At 45.6% G+C, this 21,062-nt stretch overlaps 2 protein-coding genes and 1 long non-coding RNA gene across 3 annotated transcripts; 1 reads left to right on the forward strand and 2 right to left on the reverse strand.

Annotated features, from left to right (window-relative positions):
• The first annotated feature begins 336 nt into the window (after positions 1-336).
• Positions 337-4,227, forward strand: timm23a (translocase of inner mitochondrial membrane 23 homolog a (yeast)). The gene is made up of 7 exons (XM_046367860.1): positions 337-1,025; positions 1,162-1,220; positions 1,344-1,437; positions 1,587-1,671; positions 1,998-2,056; positions 2,176-2,286; positions 2,405-4,227. Exons 1-7 carry the CDS (start codon positions 929-931, stop codon positions 2,515-2,517), a joined length of 618 nt encoding a protein of 205 aa, XP_046223816.1. The 5' UTR covers positions 337-928; the 3' UTR covers positions 2,518-4,227.
• A 189-nt stretch (positions 4,228-4,416) lies between these two features.
• On the reverse strand, positions 4,417-8,527 carry LOC124047551 (chymotrypsin-like elastase family member 2A). Its single transcript, XM_046367861.1, has 6 exons — positions 8,366-8,527; positions 7,874-7,983; positions 6,296-6,390; positions 5,742-6,022; positions 5,400-5,563; positions 4,417-4,937 (listed from the first exon to the last, which is right to left on the reverse strand). Exons 1-6 carry the CDS (start codon positions 8,493-8,495, stop codon positions 4,758-4,760), a joined length of 960 nt encoding a protein of 319 aa, XP_046223817.1. The 5' UTR covers positions 8,496-8,527; the 3' UTR covers positions 4,417-4,757.
• Positions 8,528-10,394: 1,867 nt separating this feature from the next.
• On the reverse strand, positions 10,395-14,598 carry LOC124047552. Its single transcript, XR_006841106.1, has 3 exons — positions 14,193-14,598; positions 11,761-11,937; positions 10,395-11,605 (listed from the first exon to the last, which is right to left on the reverse strand). It is a non-coding gene; the product is annotated as an uncharacterized LOC124047552 (long non-coding RNA).
• Between the last annotated feature and the right edge of the window lie 6,464 nt (positions 14,599-21,062).

A 21,062-nucleotide genomic window follows, 5' to 3' on the forward strand; every position in this document is an offset into this window, starting at 1 on the left:
GCTACAGTGTCTGCATCTAAATAAGACGGTTGTTGTAATTTGTGGGTGGTTTTTTAAAATCACAATAAATGTATTCAGTATCTCTCTGACCCACAACAGATGGCTGGACTGTGTAGTCACACTAAGGAGGGCGCAAGCCAAAATATTTGTGTGTGTGGGTGTGTCTATGCAGAGCAAAACAGATTTAGAGTGAACAAAGACCTAACACACACTAAAGTCTAATCAAAGAGAGTACTGGTGGTCTCCATAGTCTGGTCACAGATGACATGGGAATTAAAGGGAAGATGAAAGGAGTTAGTTATTATAATCTTTGGGGTCTGGTCTTTCGGTTACAGACGAACTGGCGTTGAGCGATTTAATGTTACTTTGCTTCCATCTAGCGCAATATATTAGTACTTCAACTGACCCTGTGATGTCATGAACTGTCGCAAAAATTATCGGACCCTTTCCGCTTCATTTACATCTGAATGTATGGCTTTTGTCATTTCCGTCATCATGTATTTCGATATGTTTATAGCCCCGTATCAAATGCAATCATTGCTTTATTTCACCCGTTTTACGTTTAGTTATTGACCTCAATGCTGTGTTTACTTTTTTTTTATGTAATCACCTGTTTGGTCGCTTTACGGCAGAGCGTGGAGGTCAGAGAAGCATGATGAAAAGGCGAACCCAACCATCCATTACAAAAAGCTGATCAGTTCAATACCTGACTACTTACAGTAAGACAGTGTACAAACTTATTGAAACGTAAACATATTACTGCGTTGTAGATACCAGGAAATATCACTATATAGCTTTTCCAACGAGAACTGTTGGTCCCACCGCTTGCATCATACCGTTTGGTCTGCTAGGCTAGCTAGCTAGCTCACCCAACCAGCATCTCCAGTCCGAAGCATTTGCCGGGTGTCTCTTCAGATCTTCCCCAGATATGGACAACAATGCCCCCGGATCGGGAGGGAAAGGTGGCTTCGGGAGTCTCTTTGGCGGAAGCGAATACTCCAACACAGAACTCGCCGGTGTCCCATGTAAGTGCCCCTGTCAATTTATACATGTACCTAGCTAGCATGATAACTAGCGTTAGCTAGACGAGTTGACATCACATAGGTGGTTAAGGTTTATGTTGAACATGACAACTGTTGAATTGTCCAATTTTCTACACAGTGACCGGAATGAGCCCCCTGTCACCTTATCTCAATGTCGACCCCCGCTACCTCGTACAGGTAAGATATTCTAGTTAGCTAGTAGCATACATTTGACCTCAATCAATAAATGTAGAATTGATTTGTGACATTCCCAATGACATGTAGACTAAGATCACAGATGTTAACCTGTGTGTGTTCCAGGACACAGATGAGTTCATTCTGCCCACCGGGGCCAGCAAAACCAGGGGGAGGTTTGAACTGGCCTTTTTCACCATTGGGGGCTGCTGCATCACAGGTGAGATGCATACTCCCTCCCCCTGTTTCTCTGTCTCTCCCTCTTTCATCTCTTCTCTCTGTCCCTTTCACCTCCCTTTCACCTCCCTCTCCCAGATGAAGTTATGTTGTCTGCTCCTTCGGCTCGTATCTGATTCTCTCTGTCTCTAGGAGCTGCGTTTGGGACAGTGAATGGTCTGAGGATGGGGTTGAAGGATACAAGAGAAATGGGCTGGACTAAACCTCGCAACGTCCAGTAAGCACCACTATGTTCCTCCAGTAGTATGTGACTTTAGTGTTATCATGTTGGAGGCGGGTGTTAGTCATGCTAATAGAAATGCTATATTGTATGGTGGCGGCAGGGTAGCCTTGTGGTTAGAGTGTTGGACTAGTGTTGGACTAGTGACAAGGTACAAATCTGTTATTCCCCCGAACAGGCAGTTAACCCACTGTTCCTAGGCCGTCATTGAAAATAAGAATTTGTTCTTAACTGACTTGCCTAGTTAAATAAAGGTAAAATAAAAAATAATAAAATGGTGCTCTATATACTGCTCTCTGATTGACCTCTGACCTTGACCGCAGGATTCTCAACATGGTGACCAGACAAGGTGCATCGTGGGCCAACACACTGGGCTCTGTTGGTGAGCACTCATATCTTCCTCTCTCCTCCTCATCTCTTCTTCATCACCATGCTAACCAGGTGTCAGGTTCTTCTGTCCTTAGTATTGTTGTATTAACCGTTGTGTGTGTGTGTGTACAGCATTGTTGTACAGTGTATTTGGCGTTGCCATAGAGAAGGCTAGAGGAGCAGAGGATGATATCAACACTGTGGCTGCTGGGACACTCACAGGCATGCTCTTCAAATCAGCAGGTAGGTGTGTGTTTGCCCTGTCTGTGATTAGTCTACGGTCGTGTGTCTTGTGTGCTGATATAGAGCCGTGTAAACACCATGGTCTGTCTCACTCATCTTATTGTGTGTTGTGTTTCAGGAGGGCTGAAGGGAGTGGCGCGTGGTGGTCTGGTGGGGTTAGCCTTGTCTGGGGCCTATGCTCTCTACAGCAACTGGGACCATATCAGAGGCGGCTCCTCAAGTCTCTACTGAACACGTCCCTGTCTGTTTGGTTTCATCCAAAATGGCACCCTCTTCCCTCCCTCCAGATCCTCAGGGAATAGGGTGCCAGTAGTCAAACCCCTCCCACAAATATCAACAGCCTGTTCACTTCCCAATGTATTTGTATTTTTTAAGGGGATATTGGAGGAAGGACTGAGATGTCGGTAAACCATGGACAAAATGACCTCCGAGAAACACCCCTCTGTCTACACACAACTTCCCCTGCTGTCCCACCCACCCGGTGACAGCCCAGTCCCTTTGGGGTACCCCCCCTCCCATAGATCTGAAAAGCTATTTCCAAGGGGTTCATGTGTTATTGTATTGGGAACTGTTTTTAGTAATGTATCTTTTGTTATATTATTGAATGCTGCGTCTAGTAGCCAAGAGAGAGAGAGAGAGAGACGTGTTAAGAGTATTTACTAAGCAGAGGGAGACTGGGGCCCTGTTGTAATACTTTTTACATGCCTCCTCCCTTCCTGTGAAGTAGTCACTGATCTGACATGACTGGAGCGATGGAAACAGTGTAAATCTGTTCACCTATCCAGTCACGCTCTCCCGAGTGGTGCAGCAGTCTAAGGTACTGCATCTCAGCGCAAGAGGCGTCACTACAGTCCCTGGTTTGAATCTAGGCTGTATCACATCCGGCCGTGATTGGGAGTCCCATAGGGCGGTCGGTGCACAATTGGCCCAACGTCATCCAGGATTGGCCCGGGGTAGGCCATCGTTGTAAATAAGAATTTGTTCTTAACGGACTTACCTAGTTAAATAAAGGATAAATGTAAAACATAAAATGTCCGATCAGTGATTACTTGGAGGAGGGGCGAAGGAATGATGGATATATTTGAAGACCTCTGCTGGTGTTACCGACTGGGTATTTAAAGGGCAACTCCTCCACTTTTCAAGCTAATTTTCATTTTCTCCAACACAATACGTGTCAACGTTTTGTGAAAATGGTGCATTTCTACGTTTTGTAGAAAAGAAATGTGAAGTTTAAAAAATTCTACCTGATAACATCAAAAGTGATTTTCAAACACAGATTTGCAGTGACGTGGGGAGCAGGAACATAGCCTGCCTTGGACTAGAAACCTGTAGGTTTTAATCTGACCCTGTGATGTCCTCTTTTTATTTTTTTTTTTTTTTTTTATATTTTTTAGGACATTCTTTGAAACCACAGATCCTAGAAACACTGTTTTCACATATGTAGACATTGTTTTGATGATGGATAGGAGGTTGAAAAGCGGTGGAATTTCCCTTTAAGATGTAATGACTAATCGCTCCCTATTGTAAAGCCTGGTGGTTAGTACAGAGCGCTAAAGCAAGTCTTCTCAGGCAAGGTTAAATGGTTCATTGAACCACCTCTGCCACACTGGTCTTAGACCTGATCAGAAAGCTGCTGGAAACCATGAATGTAGTCCTGTCTCTTGATGTTGGTTGTCGTCCTTCAGATACAAACCACAAGACTCTTCTCTTCAAACTAAAGAGCAATGAGAAACTTTCCCAACACACACCCTGCCAAGGCCTAACAATCAGTACTGTTCTAATGCAGCTATTCATAGTGAGTACTGTTTTCCTGTTAGTTGTGCTTGATGCTGGCCTGTTTCATAAGTTGCCTCCAAACAGTACTGGAAGTGTGTATTATCTGTGTTGACTTGCCTGTTAATCCCATTGTAAGAACAATACAACAAACATTGGAAATGCGAATGTGTTTTCCTGGCTATTTGTCAGTTGTGCTCATGCTGTTTACATGGTGAAAGCCTGTAGGGGAGGAATATGCCATTGTGTCTGACTGGGTTTGAATTCACCTGCCACAAACTCAGCCACACTATCGGTCAGTAATCTAAACTAATAACCGTAGTGTTTTACATCAGAAAGAAGAGCTTCACAATTTTCTGCTTTTTCTGCTAATTTTATTGGGTGCATGGTGGGAAATGTAGTCAGGAAAGAGTACAACCAGGAAGTGGAGCAGTGGTTGGGGACAGGGTGGTGGTCAAGGTGTCATAAGTGCCATACAAATTGCAAATATGCACCATTTACAATGGGATGACATGATTCTGAATGTTACATTTAGCAGGACAGAATGCTCAAGACAAAATTGATAGGTTATGGACATGGAACAACACTGAATCATTGACATGAGTGTGAAAACAAAACAAATTGCAATACGGTATCTCTCCCCAAAAAACAATGCTAAAGTTTGATGGGTGCAGAGGGGTTGTAAGGTTATGTGTGGTCTAGTGCAGGAAGAAGTCTCTGATGCGGGTAGCCTCGATCCAGGGGATATAGTTGGCGGTGCGGGTGAACACGCTGGGCTTGTTCTCCACGGTGCAGCCAATGGGGCCGAAGCTCACCACACCGTGCACCTCCCACCTGTCACGCCCCAGCTGGCACAGAAGAGGACCCCCTGAGTCACCCTGAGAGGAGAAGGGGTAGGGACATTGTTAGATCACATTCCGATGTTAATATGAAGTACAAGTATGTATTTCTTCCTCCCTTTTGGGTCTTTCCTTCCCTCCCTCTCTGTCCCCATCTCCCTCTTGCTCCCTCCTCCCACCCTCCCTCTCTGTCCCCATCTCCCTCTTGCTCCCTCCTCCTACCCACCCTCCCTCTCTGTCCCCATCTCCCTCTTGCTCCCTCCTCCCACCCACCCTCCCTCTGTCCCCATCTCCCTCTTGCTCCCTCCTACCCTCCCTCTCTGTCCCCATCTCCCTCTTGCTCCCTCCTCCTACCCACCCTCCCTCTCTGTCCCCATCTCCCTCTTGCTCCCTCCTACCCACCCTCTCTCTCTGTCCCCATCTCCCTCTTGCTCCCTCCTCCTACCCACCCTCCCTCTCTGTCCCCATCTCCCTCTTGCTCTCTCAACCTTCCCTTTCTACCTGGCAGGCAGCAGGTGGTCCTTCTGTGTCTCTGAAGCCGGCACAGATCATGGAGTCCCTGACGCGGTCTCCCCAGAACTTCTTCTGGCGGCAGGTCTTGAAGTCGATGATGGGCAGACGGGCCTGGTTCAGAGCCTCAGCCAGAGACACGTTCTCCTTCCCACCTGATACACAGACAGGGAAACACCACAGGATTACCTTTGAGTAACATTCTCGTTACTACTGAATACAACCCTGATCGATGCTCTCTTGTCCTCAGTCTTAGTTCTCACATAAGTGGTTATCGTCTCCCTCCAGCCTCCCACCTCCACCCTTGTGCCTCCCCCTCTCATTCCACCTTACCCCGAGTGTCTCCCCAACCAGTCACCCAACAGTATTGTCCAGGCTTCAGGTTGATCTGTTTGCGCGGCAGGCATGCGTAGCGTATGTGGTTGTTGGGCACGATGTCGGTGGCAGCCTTGACCAGGGCGATGTCATAGTCCAGCTCGCTGTGCGTGGGGTAACGGAAGTGCTCGTGACGGTAGATTCTCTTCACCGGGATAGTCCTCTCGGGCGTCTCAGAACGTTTCAGCCGATGCTTCCCCAGGACGATCCTCCAACTCCCAGCATCCTCGGCTTTACCCCTGAGACACACAGCATGGTGGGTAACTGAGTTCACACAGGGTTCAGACTGAAACTGTCACAATCCACACAGGTAATCTAGTAGTCCACTAATCGTTGACGTTTTCTCAAGGTGTTTTGACTCTCGTCTGAACTGAGTTTTAGTGTAGGGGTTAGAGACTAGAGCACTCCTAGGGGTTATTTACAGCTCAGGTTCATGAGTGGTTGCACACAACATTATTGAAATGGCTAATCTTACTTAGGGAGTCGGTGTGTGTCTGTCTAACTGGTCTTACTTCTGGAAGCAGTGGGCAGCGGTGAGGACCCAGTTCTTGTGGATGAGTGTTCCGCCACAGACGTGGATGTAGTGCTTACTGCCTCTGGGACGAACCTGAGACACACAGGTACCATTAACCCGCAAGCAAGACCTTCCTGTTTAGTGTTTCCAGATTTCTATGAAATATGACCTGGATTTAATTACAATATGAGTGAAATAATGTTCCTTACAAAAAAATGGCAATTAAGTATTTTTTTAAAGCAGCCTTTCCGTGTTGGAATGGTGTGGGCCTACCCCGACAACAGAATGGTGTGGTCATACCCCGACAAACAGAATGGTGTGGTCATACCCCGACAACAGAATGGTGTGTGCATACCCCGACAACAGAATGGTGTGTGCATACCCCGACAACAGAATGGTGTGGGCGTACCCTGACAACAGAATGGTGTGGTCATACCCCGACAAACAGAATGGTGTGTGCATACCCCGACAACAGAATGGTGTGTGCATACCCCGACAACAGAATGGTGTGGTCATACCCCGACAAACAGAATGGTGTGGTCATACCCCGACAAACAGAATGGTGTGGTCATACCCCGACAACAGAATGGTGTGTGCATACCCCGACAACAGAATGGTGTGGGCGTACCCGACAACAGAATGGTGTGTGCGTACCCCGACGACAGAATGGTGTGGGCGTACCCCGACGACAGAATGGTGTGGGCGTACCCCGACGACAGAATGGTGTGGGCGTACCCCGACGACAGAATGGTGTGGGCGTACCCCGACGACAGAATGGTGTGGGCGTACCCCGACGACAGAATGGTGTGGGCGTACCCCGACGACAGAATGGTGTGGGCGTACCCCGACGGCAGAATGGTGTGGGCGTACCCCGACGACAGAATGGTGTGGGCGTACCCCGACGACAGAATGGTGTGGGCGTATACCAGTCATTAAAAATATTCATGCGAGTAGGCTGCTGATTGGTCAGCTCAGCCAATGAGCCAACATGACATCATGCTCTATTTAAGCAAGGCCCGAGGTGTGCTTCCTTATTGCTTTTATAAACCATTTACCAGCATAAATATAACAGTAAACAAGTATTTTTTTCATTATACCCGTGGTATATTTAAGATCCAAGTGGGTGTGTTCTTAGTCATGACGCAATGGGGAGTGCCTGGATACAGCCCTTAGCCGTGGTATATTGGCCATATACCACAAACCCCCAAGGTGCCTTATTGCTATTATAAACTGGTTACCAGTGTAATTGGGGCAGTACAAATAAATGTTTTGTCATACCTGTGGTATACGGTCTGCTATACCAAGGCTGTCAGCCAATCAGCATCCAGGAGCCAAATTACCTGGTTTCTATGTGGAAATAGCTAGCATTTTTGAAACGTCAGTTTGAGATGGAAGTTTGAGGTGGGGTTTTTTTCTCTAATTTCTGCTTTGGCCACATAGGAGTATAGGACTAGTCAACAACATTATTTGGAAATGAGTTACTTTTAAGTCAAAAATTTTCACTTAGTCCCTAAGTAAGATTTCCTGAAGTTAGCAGGTAGAAGTATATTTATTGGTTGATTTGTTGATTGATTACCTGTAGGGAGACCTGCCATGGCCAGGAGTGAGGTCTGGCCTCGTTGCCAGAGACGATCCGTTCAGCCATGTTGGGTTTGTAGTGTGCCATGCCACAGTCCTTAGGCCAGTCTATAGGAGATAAAATACACATGAACTGTCAGTACAGTCAGACTAATACTGATCCTAGATCAGCCACATCAAAGTCTGTGGGCCAGTTTAAGAATATAAGAGATCAGAGACTATGGCTGCGTTTACACAGGCACCCCAATTCTGATACTTTTCCAATTAATTGGTCTATTGACCAATCAGATCTGCTCTTTTGCCCATAATTGGGCTGCTTGTGTAAACAAGCTTTGTGACTATCACAGGTCAGAACAATTAGAATTATATATATTTTTTTATGTTTCACTTCGTTTTAGTTATTGTCCCAAGTGGAAAGGGTTGAGATCACACTGAATAAACGAGAGCGAGGTGTAGTCGCTGCTAAGATGACTGTGTGTTTCTGGCTCACCTAGTTGCAGGACTTTGTGCTGGGCGTGGGGCAGTCTGCCGGGGGTCAGAGGGTATGTGCCGACAGGCAGAGCCGACACACTCAACAGCAGCAGCAGAGATAGGAGCGGAGGTCCTGGAACATCGACCATCTCCAGCAGAATCACTGCCTCGTTCCCACCGCTCACTATTTATACAGCACTGGACAAACTCAGTCATATACACATACACACACTCAAAACTAATATGCACGCGCCCCCCCCCCCGTTACCCCAAGGACAAAAAGGACCACAAAGCCCCAGCGTTGGATTGTTCTCCTGCAACCAGGGGCTTCTGGGAGGCCCATCAGCACTTTCAACACACACACACACATTCACGCACACACACACACACACGCACATTCATACATGCGCATGCATGAATACATACACACAGGCACAACACGCTCCCTTGGCCGCAGACATAGGACAAACATGTAGGTCACACACAGCTGTACTCGCCACTCACCCCATGACGTACATCACCCCCCCCCATCGGCCCACCCCTGATCCTGTGTCACGTGACCCGGTGACCTCTAGATGAACTTACCTGTACCCCCCAAACCCCACCCCCTACCCCCATAAACACACACACAATTGATCAGATCATCACTCTACCCATTCATGCCTACAAGCTATTATACCCCATTACTTGTAATTATAAACTGGGAGGTTTGAGCCCTGAATGCTGATTGGCTGACAGAAATGGTATATCAGACCGTATACCATGGGTATGACAACACTTATTTTTACTGCTTTCATTACGTTGGTAACCAGTTTATAACTCCGCGTTGCATCGTGTCTAAGAACACCCCTTAGCCATGGTATATTGTCCATGTACTACACCTCCCCGGGCCTTATTGCTTATAAATAATCTCCCTCACAAGGCTTACTTTTACTTATCTAAACATTTACTTAATTATAAATCGGCACCAGTTAACCTCTGTAACCTATCCAATAAAATACAAAACCACTTTATTGGAAATACATGACATTAAATTCATCCAAACCTCCATAGGGCTGTGGATGGATGAAGTCCATGGCCTGCAACTAAGCCCAAGACTGTACCACTTTCATCCCACAGGGGGCATGATGTAAAAAGAGAGAGAGAGAGCGAGAGCTTTGTTACTCTACATGATACATACAACTACCGTGTTTGTTCGTGAACAGTTAGATATGACAACAGTAGAAGCAGCTAGCGAGGTGAGGTTTCAGGCCTTTACTACGGTGAAAGACAGGGAATGTGCCTGCTCATCTGAACAGTGGCACTACACAGGGCCTGAATGAACTGAACATATATAGTATAGACTCACTCACACCACCATGGTTCACCAAGTTTACACACGGTCTGTGAGTGCCTGTGGGTTTATTTTGAGAGGGTGAGGGAGTGTGCTGTGTATGTATAGTGCAGAGAATACACAGAGAATACACAGATAATACATAGATAATACATAGAGAATACACAGAGAATACATAGAGAATACACAGAGAATACATAGAGAATACACAGAGAATACACAGAGAATACTCAGAGAATACATAGAGAATACACAGAGAATACATAGAGAATACACAGAGAATACATAGAGAATACTCAGAGAATACACAGAGAATACATAGAGAATACATAGAGAATACACAGAGAATACATAGAGAATACACAGAAATACATTACACAGAGAATACATGAGAATACATAGAGAATAAACAGAGAATACATAGAGAATACTCAGAGAATACACAGAGAATACATAGAGAATACACAGAGAATACATATGAAAGTGACAATAGTTGTGTTTTGACCAGATTATGTAATACATGACAATTTTTTCTTCTTTCATTGGCGATTCTTTACAATCAACCAAAGCATCCATACATTCACATTCCCACACATATTGTAATACTCTGCAGTTAGGCAGTAACTGATCAATAACAAAACACATATTGACGTACCTGTTTGTTTTACCTACTGGCAGATACATTTGAATACCAACAGAAATACATTTTGTTTGAGGTAACAACAAAAATATTAAGTATCTAAAAACTACATTACATCAGTACGGAGTCCAGGTTTATACAGATGTCCAGTGTTAGGTATTTACAGATGGACTCCAGTGTTAGGCAATACAGATGGACTCCAGTGTTAGGGCAATACAAATGGACTCCAGTGTTAGGGCAATACAGATGGAGTCCAGTGTTGGGTATTTACAGATGGACTCCAGTGTTAGGCAATACAGATGGACTCCAGTGTTAGGGCAATACAGATGGACTCCAGTGTTAGGCAATACAGATGGACTCCAGTGTTAGGGCAATACAGATGGAGTCTAGTGTTGGGTATTTACAGATGGAGTCCAGTGTTAGGGCAATACAGATGGACTCCAGTGTTAGGGCAATACAGATGGACTCCAGTGTTTGGTATTTACAGATGGACTCCAGTGTTAGGGCAATACAGATGGACTCCAGTGTTAGGGCAATACAGATGGAGTCCAGTGTTAGGGCAATACAGATGGAGTCCAGTGTTAGGGCAATACAGATGGACTCCAGTGTTAGGGCAATACAGATGGACTCCAGTGTTAGGCAATACAGATGGACTCTTTTCCCTTTCAGACTGAACCCCACCAACCCCCTGTGTTAGTCCTATGCAGTCATCGGTTAGTCTTATAATGGGAGAATGTCCACCTTCTGGGTGTGCTTCCAGTGTTAGTCATTGGGGTTTGAGGAGCGAACGCATCGCTTTAGTGACCTGATCACTCCTCCACTCTTCTTTCTGCGCCGCCCACTCTCCCGGGACGACGACTTACGAGACAGCACCGGTGTCCCCTCCTCCTCTGTACCTTCTCCCCCTCCTCTCCTTTCTTTACCTCTCCTTCTCTTTCTGCCTCTGCTTCTCTCTGTACATCTCCTTCTCTCTCTACCGCTCCTCGCTTTCTATCTCCCTCTCTGTCTCCTCCTTTAGTGTCAGTCTCAGTCTCTGTAGCAACAGTCGCCATGTTATTAATCGATAAGGGTGTGACAAGGGTTGCCATTGGAGAAGTTGCCATGAAAGTGGCCTTTCTTTTGTTTGTGAGAGGGGTTGACGTGGTTGCGGTTTCCATGGAAGCGGTCTTGAGCTTGGTTGTCATAACAGGGGTTGACGTGGTAGTGGTTTCCATGGGAGGGTTCTTGGTCTTGGAAGTGGTTTCTGTGTTTGTGCTGTCTGTCCTGGTCAGGAGTTGTAGGTGTTTCTGGAAGACACAATAAGATTAGATTAGAGAAACATCTTTAACATATAGAAACCATCACCTGAATAGTCGAGCTACACACACACACACACATACACACACATCTGTAGGGATGGAAACCACACAGGGTTAACACACACACACACACCTACACACACCTGTAAGGCTGAGCTGAGCACATCTGGGTCCAGGGAGGCTCCGTAAACATCCCAGGTCAGTCCATCTTCATCCCACTGCACCTGTTTCATAATACTCCTCCTCTTGCTGTGATCCCTCTCTCCACTCCTCCTCCTAGGTAGTCTCATTCATTTACCTTTCAAACTGTGGCAGCCATTCTAAATGCAGATTATGGAAATCCACTTTAGGATTTCAATTGTAATTATACATCACTTTGCTAGCCAGTTTGTGACTTGATGTTGGGTTTTCTTTAGCTTATGCTGGTCTCCAGTGTCCAAAACACAGTGAAGGCAAGTCACCAGCAAAAACACAACGAAGGCTGGTCACCAGCAAAAACACAAGGAAGGCTGGTCTGCCAGCTAGACCCTGCTGATCAGATCAGCTTTCCCACCTAGAACCTCATATCCAACTAACAGATCCAGAGTTGAGTTTTATATTTTTTTCCCACAATAATAATGTCTGCACACTAATACAGCAGCTCACTGTTTGCATTTTTGTTCACATGACAACCAAGAAACGCAGGGCAGGATCAACTAGAAAATCATTGTGTAATGTGAGCACCCACGTCCTGGGGTTGAGGATAAACAGAATCAAATGGGGAAATGTGAGCACCCACATCCTGGGGTTGAGGATAAACAGAATGAAATGGGGAAATGTGAGCACCCACGTCCTGGGGTTGAGGATAAACATAATCAAATGGGGAAATGTGAGCACCCACGTCCTGGGGTTGAGGATAAACAGAATCAAATGGGTGAAATGGGGTTGAGCAGAATGAAATGGGGAAATGTGAGCACCCACGTCCTGGGGTAAACAGAATGAAATGGGGAAATAGCACCAGAATAAACAGAATGAAATGGGGAAATGTGAGCACCCACGTCCTGGGGTTGAGGATAAACAGAATAAAATGGGGAAATGTAAGCACTCACGTCCTGGGGTTGAGGATAAACAGAATGAAATGGGGAAATGTGAGCACCCACATCCTGGGGTTGAGGATAAACAGAATGAAATGGGGAAATGTAAGCACCCACGTCCTGGGGTTGAGGATAAACAGAATGAAATGGGGAAATGTGAGCATGTCTAAATTAAGATTTTAGAAGTTGTATAGTGTATGCCCAGCATTAAACAATGCTAGTCAGACCACCTTGAACAGCATCCAACAAGTACTGACCAGCATGGACCAGCAGAAGAGGAGAATAACAATCGGCTGATGGAAAACAATTCAACTAAGTTTAGCTCTCTGGATCCTATGATTGAGTTAGCGATGAGTTGAAAAAATACAAAGCCACATGACCACGCCAACTGAGTGTTAGTCCTGTGTCCTGTGTCTGTGCCAGACAGTGTGTTTGTGGGTGTAAAAACTGCCTGCTATTGGAGAGAAAAACACACACACAACACACATCCAAATTTGTCCTCAATCAAACCCACACATCCCCTCTGTCTCCTGTCTCTCTCGCACAAACTGACCTCACCTTACAAATGCCCGTGTCACACACAAATTAAACCTACAGATGAGGTTAAATATATTGGCACCCTTGCTTGGTTCACTATTTCTTTTAAAATAAGTTGACATTTAAAAACTTTGTTTGATTGCACAGGACCAAGAAAATATATACTTTTTAATTGAAATCACCACCTTCCGGAGACACCTGAAACCCCACCTCTTTAAGGAATACCTAGGATAGGATAAGTAATCCTTCTCACCCCCCCCCCTTTAATATTTAGATGCACTATTGTAAAGTGACTGTTCTACTGGATGTCATAAGGTGAATGCACCAATTTGTAAGTCGCTCTGGATAAGAGCGTCTGCTAAATGACTTAAATGTAAATGTAAAAATGTTTCACTTCGAAGTAAAAACCTTTCAAACTAAATTATAAAAAATTAAAATAAATTTGGTTGGAAGCACTTATTGTCCTTTGCTGTGTAATGTATCTCACCTGTGGTACGTTTCAGGTGCCTACAGGGTAAAACATCGCCATTCAACCAGTTTTGAAAGAAAAAACTAAACATTCTGCTCAATTTAACCTGGCAAGTCAGTTAAGAACAAATTCTTATTGACAATGACGGCCTAACCCGAACGACGCTGGGCCAATTGTGCGCCGCCCTGTGGGACTCCCAATCACGGCTGGTTGTGGTATAGCCTAGAATTGAACCAGGGTCTGTAGTAACGCCTCTAGCACTGAGATGCAGTGCCTTAGACCTCTGCGCCACTCAGGAGCCATTGCATTTTAAAATACAAGGGTGTCAAAATATTTGACCGCAACTGTATTCCCGATAAGATACTTTCAATGGAGAGTCAATATTGAGCGTGCCATCTAGTCCAGGAGTATGTTTCAATCTGGGCCGTGGAAATCAACCTGTACTCAAGAACACTCACTCTTTCCCAATCATGGGATATACTCTATAGTGTCTTACCTTCATGAGTCCTGTTGTACTCTACTGCTCTTCTCCTCCACACCTGACTCTACCTGCTTCATACTGCTCCTCCTCTTATACACCTCTCTTCCACACCTGATTCTACCTGCTTCATACTGCTCCTCCTCTTATACACCTCTCTTCCACACCTGATTCTACCTGCTTCATACTGCTCCTCCTCTTATACACCTCTCTTCCACACCTGATTCTACCTTCTTCATACTGCTCCTCCTCTTCTGCACCTGACTCTACCTGCTTCACACTGCTCCTCCTATTATACACCTCTCTTCCGCACCTGACTACCTGCTTCACACTGCTCCTCCTCTTATACAGCTCTCTTCCGCACCTAACTCCACCTGCTTCATACTGTTCTTCGTCTTATTCACCTTCCCTTCATTCCCTTCTTTCCTCTCTCACACTCATTCTATCACTTCCTCTCTTCTGTCTCGCTCTCTAACTCTCTCTCCGAGCCCAAGATGAGCAGGTGGCCGTGTGTGTGTGACTTAGAGCTGTAGCATTAGCATTAGCCCTATGGATTAGCATCTTGTCATCTCATTAGCTGCAGCTCTGCTCTCTCAGACTGACCAAATCCCTGAGCTGTGTGTGTGTGTGTGTGTGTGTGTGTGTGTGTGTGCGTGCGTGTGTGCGTGCGTGCGTGCGTGCGTGCGTGCGTGCGTGCAACAATTATTGCTCAGATGGAAAATCAACATTTTTCCCGATGGCCCAATAAAAAGAATATGAATGATGTTTGTCTGTGTTGATTCCCACGGCCCAGAATAAGCGACTCCTGGACTGGCACGCTCAATGTTGAATCTCCATCGAAATTATTTTTAGCCTGAGAATACAGTTGAGGTCTGATATATTGGCACCCTTGCGTTTTATAATAGAGTGCAATTGAGCAGAATGTTCTGGTTTTTTTTCAAAACTGGTTAAATGGCAATGTTTTACCCTGTAGGCACCCGTAGGCACCATAAAGGCACCACAGGTGAGATACATTACAGAGTAAAGGACAACAATTGCTTCCAACGAAATTCATTTGAATTTTATATAATTTAGTCCAGGCCATTTTTTACTTTGAAGTGAAAAATCGTATTTTCATTTTTGAAAGTTTGTTTAAACACAATCTACATGAGCACGCCCCCATCCATATCAATGGAGCTTAGGACTCTGAAAAGATTTGGCATGAGCCCTCAGATCCTCAAAAAGTTCTACAGCTGCACCATCGAGAGCATCTTGATTGGCTGTAATCACCACTTGATATGGTAAATGCACCACCCTCGATCGCTCCAGAGGGTGGTGCGGGCAGCCCAGTATGTCACTGGGGCCAAAGCTCCCTGCCATTCAGGACCTCCATATCATGCGGAGTCAGAGGAAGGACTGAAAAATTGCCAAAGAATCCAGCCACCCAAGACTGTTCACTTTTCTACCATCTGGCAAAAGGTACGGACAGGAGCATCTGCTCTCGGAACAACAGGCTCCAAGACAGCTTCTACCACCAAGCCATAATACTGCTAAATAGTTCATTAATGGTTACACAGTCTATCTGCACTGACCCTACCCACTAGGCACAGACAGGTTGAATCAATGTTGTTTCTATGTCATTTCAATGAAATTACACACTCACAAGATATATGATATGATATATGCAATACATACTAGACACACACACACACACACACACACACACACACACACACACACACACACACACACACACACACACACACACACACACACACACACACACACACACACACACACACACACACACACACACACACACACACACACATATATGATATGATATATGCAATACATACTAGACACACACACACACACACACAATGGCAATCTCACACAAACCCACACACATACACTACAATGGCAATCTCACACAAAACCCACACACATACACTACAATGGCAATCTCACACAAAACCCACACACATACACTACAATGGCAATCTCACACAAAACCCACACACATACACTACAATGGCAATCTCACACAAAACCCACACACATAAACTACATACGTATACCGACACAACACAAACACACACATATACACTACATACGTATACCGACACAACACAAACACACACACATAAACTACATACGTATACTGACACAACACAAACACACACACCTTTGCACTCATCACATGCTGCTGCTACTCCATTCTTTATTTTACTCTCATTATAATCTATCCTGATGCCTAGTCACTTTACCCTGCCTTCATAGACATATCTACCTCAAATACCTTGCACTTTGATCTGGTACTGGTACGCCCTGTATATAACTCCACATTGATCTGGTACTGGTACTCCCTGTATATAGCTCCACATAGATCTGGTACTGGTACTCCCTGTATATAGATCCACATTGATCTGGTACTGATACTCCCTGTATATAGCTCCACATTGATCTGGCATTGGTACTCCCTGTATATAGCTCCACATTGATCTGGTACTGGTACTCCCTGTATATAGCTCCACATTGATCTGGTACTGGTACTTCCTGTATATTGCTCCTCATTGATCTGGTACTGGTAGTCCCTGTACATAACTCCATGTTGATCTGGTTCTGGTACTCCCTGTATATACAGTGGGGCAAAAAAGTATTTAGTCAGCCACCAATTGTGCAAGTTCTCCCACTTAAAAAGATGAGAGAGGCCTGTAATTTTCATCATAGGTACAGACAAAATGAGAAAAGAAATCCAGAAAATCATATTGTAGGATTTTTAATGAATTTATTTGCAAATTATGGTGGAAAATAAGTATTTGGTCACCTAGAAACAAGCAATATTTCTGGCCCTCACAGACCTGTAACTTCTTCTTTAAGAGGCTCCTCTGTCCTCCACTCGTTACCTGTATTAATGGCACCTGTTTGAACTTGTTATCAGTATAAAAGACACCTGTCCACAACCTCAAACAGTTGTAAAGTTGTAAATGAGAACTTGTTCTCAACTAGCTTAAAAAATATATAACTCCACATTGATCTGGTCCTCCCTTTATATAGACCCACATTGATCTGGTACTCCCTGTATATAGCTCTACATTGATCTAGTACTGGTACTCCTTTATATAGACCCACATTGATCTGGCACTCCCTGTATATAGCTCTACATTGATCTGGTACTCCCTGTATATAGTTCTACATTGATCTGGTACTCCCTGTATATAGCTCTACATTGATCTAGTACTGGTACTCCTTTATATAGACCCACATTGATCTGGTACTCCCTGTATACAGCTCTACATTGATCTGGTACTCCCTGTATATAGCTCTACATTGATCTGGTACTCCCTGTATATAGTTATACATTGATCTGGTACTCCCTGTATATAGTTCTACATTGATCTGGTACTCCCTGTATACAGCTCTACATTGATATGGTACTCCCTGTATATAGCTCTACATTGATCTGGTACACCCTGTATATAGTTCTACATTGATCTGGTACTCCCTGTATATAGCTCTACATTGATCTGGTACTCCCTGTATATAGTTCTACATTGATCTGGTACTCCCTGTATATAGCTCTACATTGATCTGGTACTCCCTGTATATAGTTCTACATTGATCTGGTACTCCCTGAATCATAAAACACGGGACGAGATGTTAAAAACTGTCCATTGTGCCAATAGATGGAATGCACTCGCATGAGATTTGCCGTGATGTTGACAGAGTGGCATGGGAGGTTTATTTCTTAGACTGGGGTAAGATGTCAATTTTGGGACACATCCTCAGTAGTGTGCCTTCGAATCAGTGGGTGTTTCGGCCTTTAATCACTAAACACCCTCATCAAAGGTGGCCAGCTAAAGGGTGATCAAGCCTTAGCTTGTGTCCCATGCCCAATTAAGATGTCCCACAGGACTGTGCAAGGCAGGGGCGTCCTCTTCTCTGAGCCAGCCATACAGCTGACCGCATACCTCATATGCCCTCCTCAAGTTGGAGGGATCTGAATTGAGTTCTCAGGTGGGGGTGAGGGGTCATGAAGTTATAGCCCAGCAAGGGTCCTTCCGTTTGATCCAGATCCACTGGCTACCTCTTTCAGCTGCTTGAGAAACTGCTCTGACGGTCTGCCGCAGAGCCTGTCCATGGATTCCAAGTTCTTTCAGCAACCTGATGATGGAAGAAGCCACGAATCCTCTGCATCCCACTTCAACTGGCCAGACTTTTGCATTCCAGCCACGCTGAGTTGCGTCTGCTGCCAACTCTGTGTAACGCAGTTTCTTACGTTCGTAGGCCTCTTCAACAGAGTTTTCCCACGGGACTGTGAGCTCTATGATGTACACAGCCTTTCGTGAAGGGGACCAGAGTACCATGTCTGGCCTAAGGTTGGTAGAAGCAATCTCAGGTGGAAAAATGAGTTGCTGGCCAATATCGACAAGCATCTTCCAGTCCCGGGCTATAGCTAGTTGTCCAGTTTCTGGCTTTGTAGGAGGATACTTGGGCCTTTTCTGTCCCTCCCGGATGAATGTTGTTGTTTTGACGGGATTGCTTGTTTTTGGAGGTAATGAATTGGTTGCACTCCTCTTGGTCTCAAGTGCTGCAGCCAGGCTCTTGAGGACCTGATTGTGCCTCCAGGTGTAGCGGCCTTGTGAGAGGCTGGTCTTGCAACCTGTCATTATATGCCTGAGAGTCGCTGGAGCTGGGCAGAGGGGGCAGGTCGAGTCCTCGCCATACCATTGATGTAGATTTTTTGGTGATGGAAGCACATCATAAACAGCTCTTATGATGAAGCTGATGTTGCTTGCCTCCATTTGCCAAAGCTCACTCCAGTTGATCTTTCTCCTCTCCAGGCCTTCCCACCGCGTCCATTGCCCTTGTTTAGCAAGAGAGACAGCCTTTGCACTTCTTGCAGTCTCCTCCTGTCTTCGCACCTCCTCGACCACCAGCTTCCTGCGTTCAGATGTTGTTGCCTTATGGAACGTTGGTTTGCTTGCTGCCAGGCCAAAGCCTCCTCTTCCATGCTGGATATTCCCCACAATGTCTTGGTGTCTCAGGGCTGATGTTGCTTGCTGCACAGCATTGGATGATGTCCATTTCCGTCCAGTTTGTAGGGGAGGTGCAGCCTTGCTAATGGTCTGGTCTTTGGAGTCCTTCAATGTCATCTGAAGTCTTACTTTAGAGCACTTGTACTCCTCCGTTAGACTTGTAAGAGGTAGTTCAAGGACCCCTTTGCCATAGAGGCCGATGTTACTCAGGCATCGTGGGACACCCAGCCATTTCTTCACGTATGAGGTAATGGTTCGCTCCATCTTCTCCACTGTTGTTATTGGGACCTCATAGACGGTGAGTGGCCACATTACCCGGGGAGAAGTCCAAACTGTAGGCACCAGAGCTTGAGCCTCCCAGGCAGTAGGGTCTTGTTGATGTTCTCAAGACCGTCGGCGATGTCCTGCCTTACTTGCTGCACTTGATCTTTATCCCGGAGGCTTTCGTTGTACCATCTACCCAGGCTCTTGATGGGTTGCTCAGACACCGTTGGTATCGGGTCATCTCCAATGCAGAACCTCACATCTTTAAGCTGTCCCTTGACTATGGAGATGCTTCGAGATTTGCTTGGCTTGATTTTCATCCGTGCCCACTTGATGTTATCCTGCAGTTTTGCAAGTAGCCGCCTGGTGCATGCTGCAGTGGTGGTCAGTGTAGTCATGTCATCCATGTATGCTCGGATAGGTGGGAGACGGAGCCCTTCCTTAGTTCTCTCACCACCGACCACCCATCTCGATGCCCTGATGATGACTTCCATGGCCATAGTGAAGGCCAGAGGAGAAATTGTACAGCCTGCCATTATGCCTACTTCCAAGCGCTGCCATGTTGTTGTGAAGTCAGGTGTTGTGAAACACAATTGCAGGTCTTGGAAATAGGCCTTTACCAGTGTAGTGATGGGTTCTGGTACGTGGAAAATGTTGAAGGATTCCCAGAGGAGTTCATGGGGAACTGAGCCAAAGGCATTGGCCAAGTCGAGGAAGATGACATAGAGGTCTCTCTTGTCCTTCTTAGCTGTTTGGATCTGGTGCCAAATCATACTAGTATGTTCCAGGCAACCAGAGAAACCAGGAATGCCTGCTTTCTGTACAGATGTATCAATGTACTTGTTCCTTTCCAGATAAGTGGACAGCCTCTGTGCTATTATACTGAAAAAGATCTTCCCTTCGACGTTGAGAAGGGAGATTGGTCGGAATTGACTGATGTCTGTCGCATCCTTCTCTTTCGGGATTAGCACACCACCAGCCCTTCGCCATGCCTTTGGTATTATTTCCTTCTGCCACACTATCCTCATGAGCCTCCAAAGAAAGCGTAGAACATCCGGGCGTTCTTGTAGAGCTTGTATGGTACTCCATTAGGCCCAGGAGCCGAGGCCGCTCTTGCTCTTCGGACAACGTTCTCTACTTCCCTCCATTTTGGAGGGTCAGTGTCCAGATTGAATTCTGGTGGTTGAATAGGTGGGATGTCATGTGGGATGATTATCTGCTCATGCCTTTTCATGTCCTGGTGGACCTTTTCCAGATGTTCTTCCAGTTCAGGCTTTGTAGTTTTTAGGATTCCGCACTTTTCCTTTGCGAAGAGATCTTTGACAAACTTAAAGGGGTTTTTATAGAACCGTGTTCTTGAGTGTTCCTTCTTCCTACGAAGTTTCCTTAAGTTTTCCGCTCTTCGCAAGGTTGCCAGCCGACATTTAATGTCTGCTTGGAGTAGCATGAGACCTTCTCTCTCTGCATCAGAGGCCTTCTTCCACTGCTTCCTCAGCTGCCTTCTCTCTCTGACAAGTATCTCGATCTCCTGCTGTCTCCTAGATTTGGCTGGCGCGGGAGGTGTCTTGCCACTTCTCCTTTCGTTTACGCCAAAGCGCTCTTC

Source organism: Oncorhynchus gorbuscha, linkage group LG11 (genome assembly GCF_021184085.1).
Source record: "Oncorhynchus gorbuscha isolate QuinsamMale2020 ecotype Even-year linkage group LG11, OgorEven_v1.0, whole genome shotgun sequence".
Lineage (NCBI taxonomy): Eukaryota > Metazoa > Chordata > Actinopteri > Salmoniformes > Salmonidae > Oncorhynchus > Oncorhynchus gorbuscha.

Excerpts from the sequence above, each read along its gene's own strand:
- LOC124047551 (XM_046367861.1), bottom strand. The coding sequence starts at position 8,495 with ATGGTCGATGTTCCAGGACCTCCGCTCCTATCTCTGCTGCTGCTGTTG. Across the intron at positions 6,391-7,873 it reads CATGGCAGGTCTCCCTACAG|GTTCGTCCCAGAGGCAGTAA; the intron begins GTAATCAATCAA and ends TGTGTGTCTCAG. Across the intron at positions 6,023-6,295 it reads GCTGCCCACTGCTTCCAGAA|GGGTAAAGCCGAGGATGCTG; the intron begins GTAAGACCAGTT and ends TGTGTGTCTCAG.
- timm23a (XM_046367860.1), top strand. The coding sequence starts at position 929 with ATGGACAACAATGCCCCCGGATCGGGAGGGAAAGGTGGCTTCGGGAGT. Across the intron at positions 1,672-1,997 it reads ACTAAACCTCGCAACGTCCA|GATTCTCAACATGGTGACCA; the intron begins GTAAGCACCACT and ends CCTTGACCGCAG. Across the intron at positions 2,287-2,404 it reads CATGCTCTTCAAATCAGCAG|GAGGGCTGAAGGGAGTGGCG; the intron begins GTAGGTGTGTGT and ends GTTGTGTTTCAG.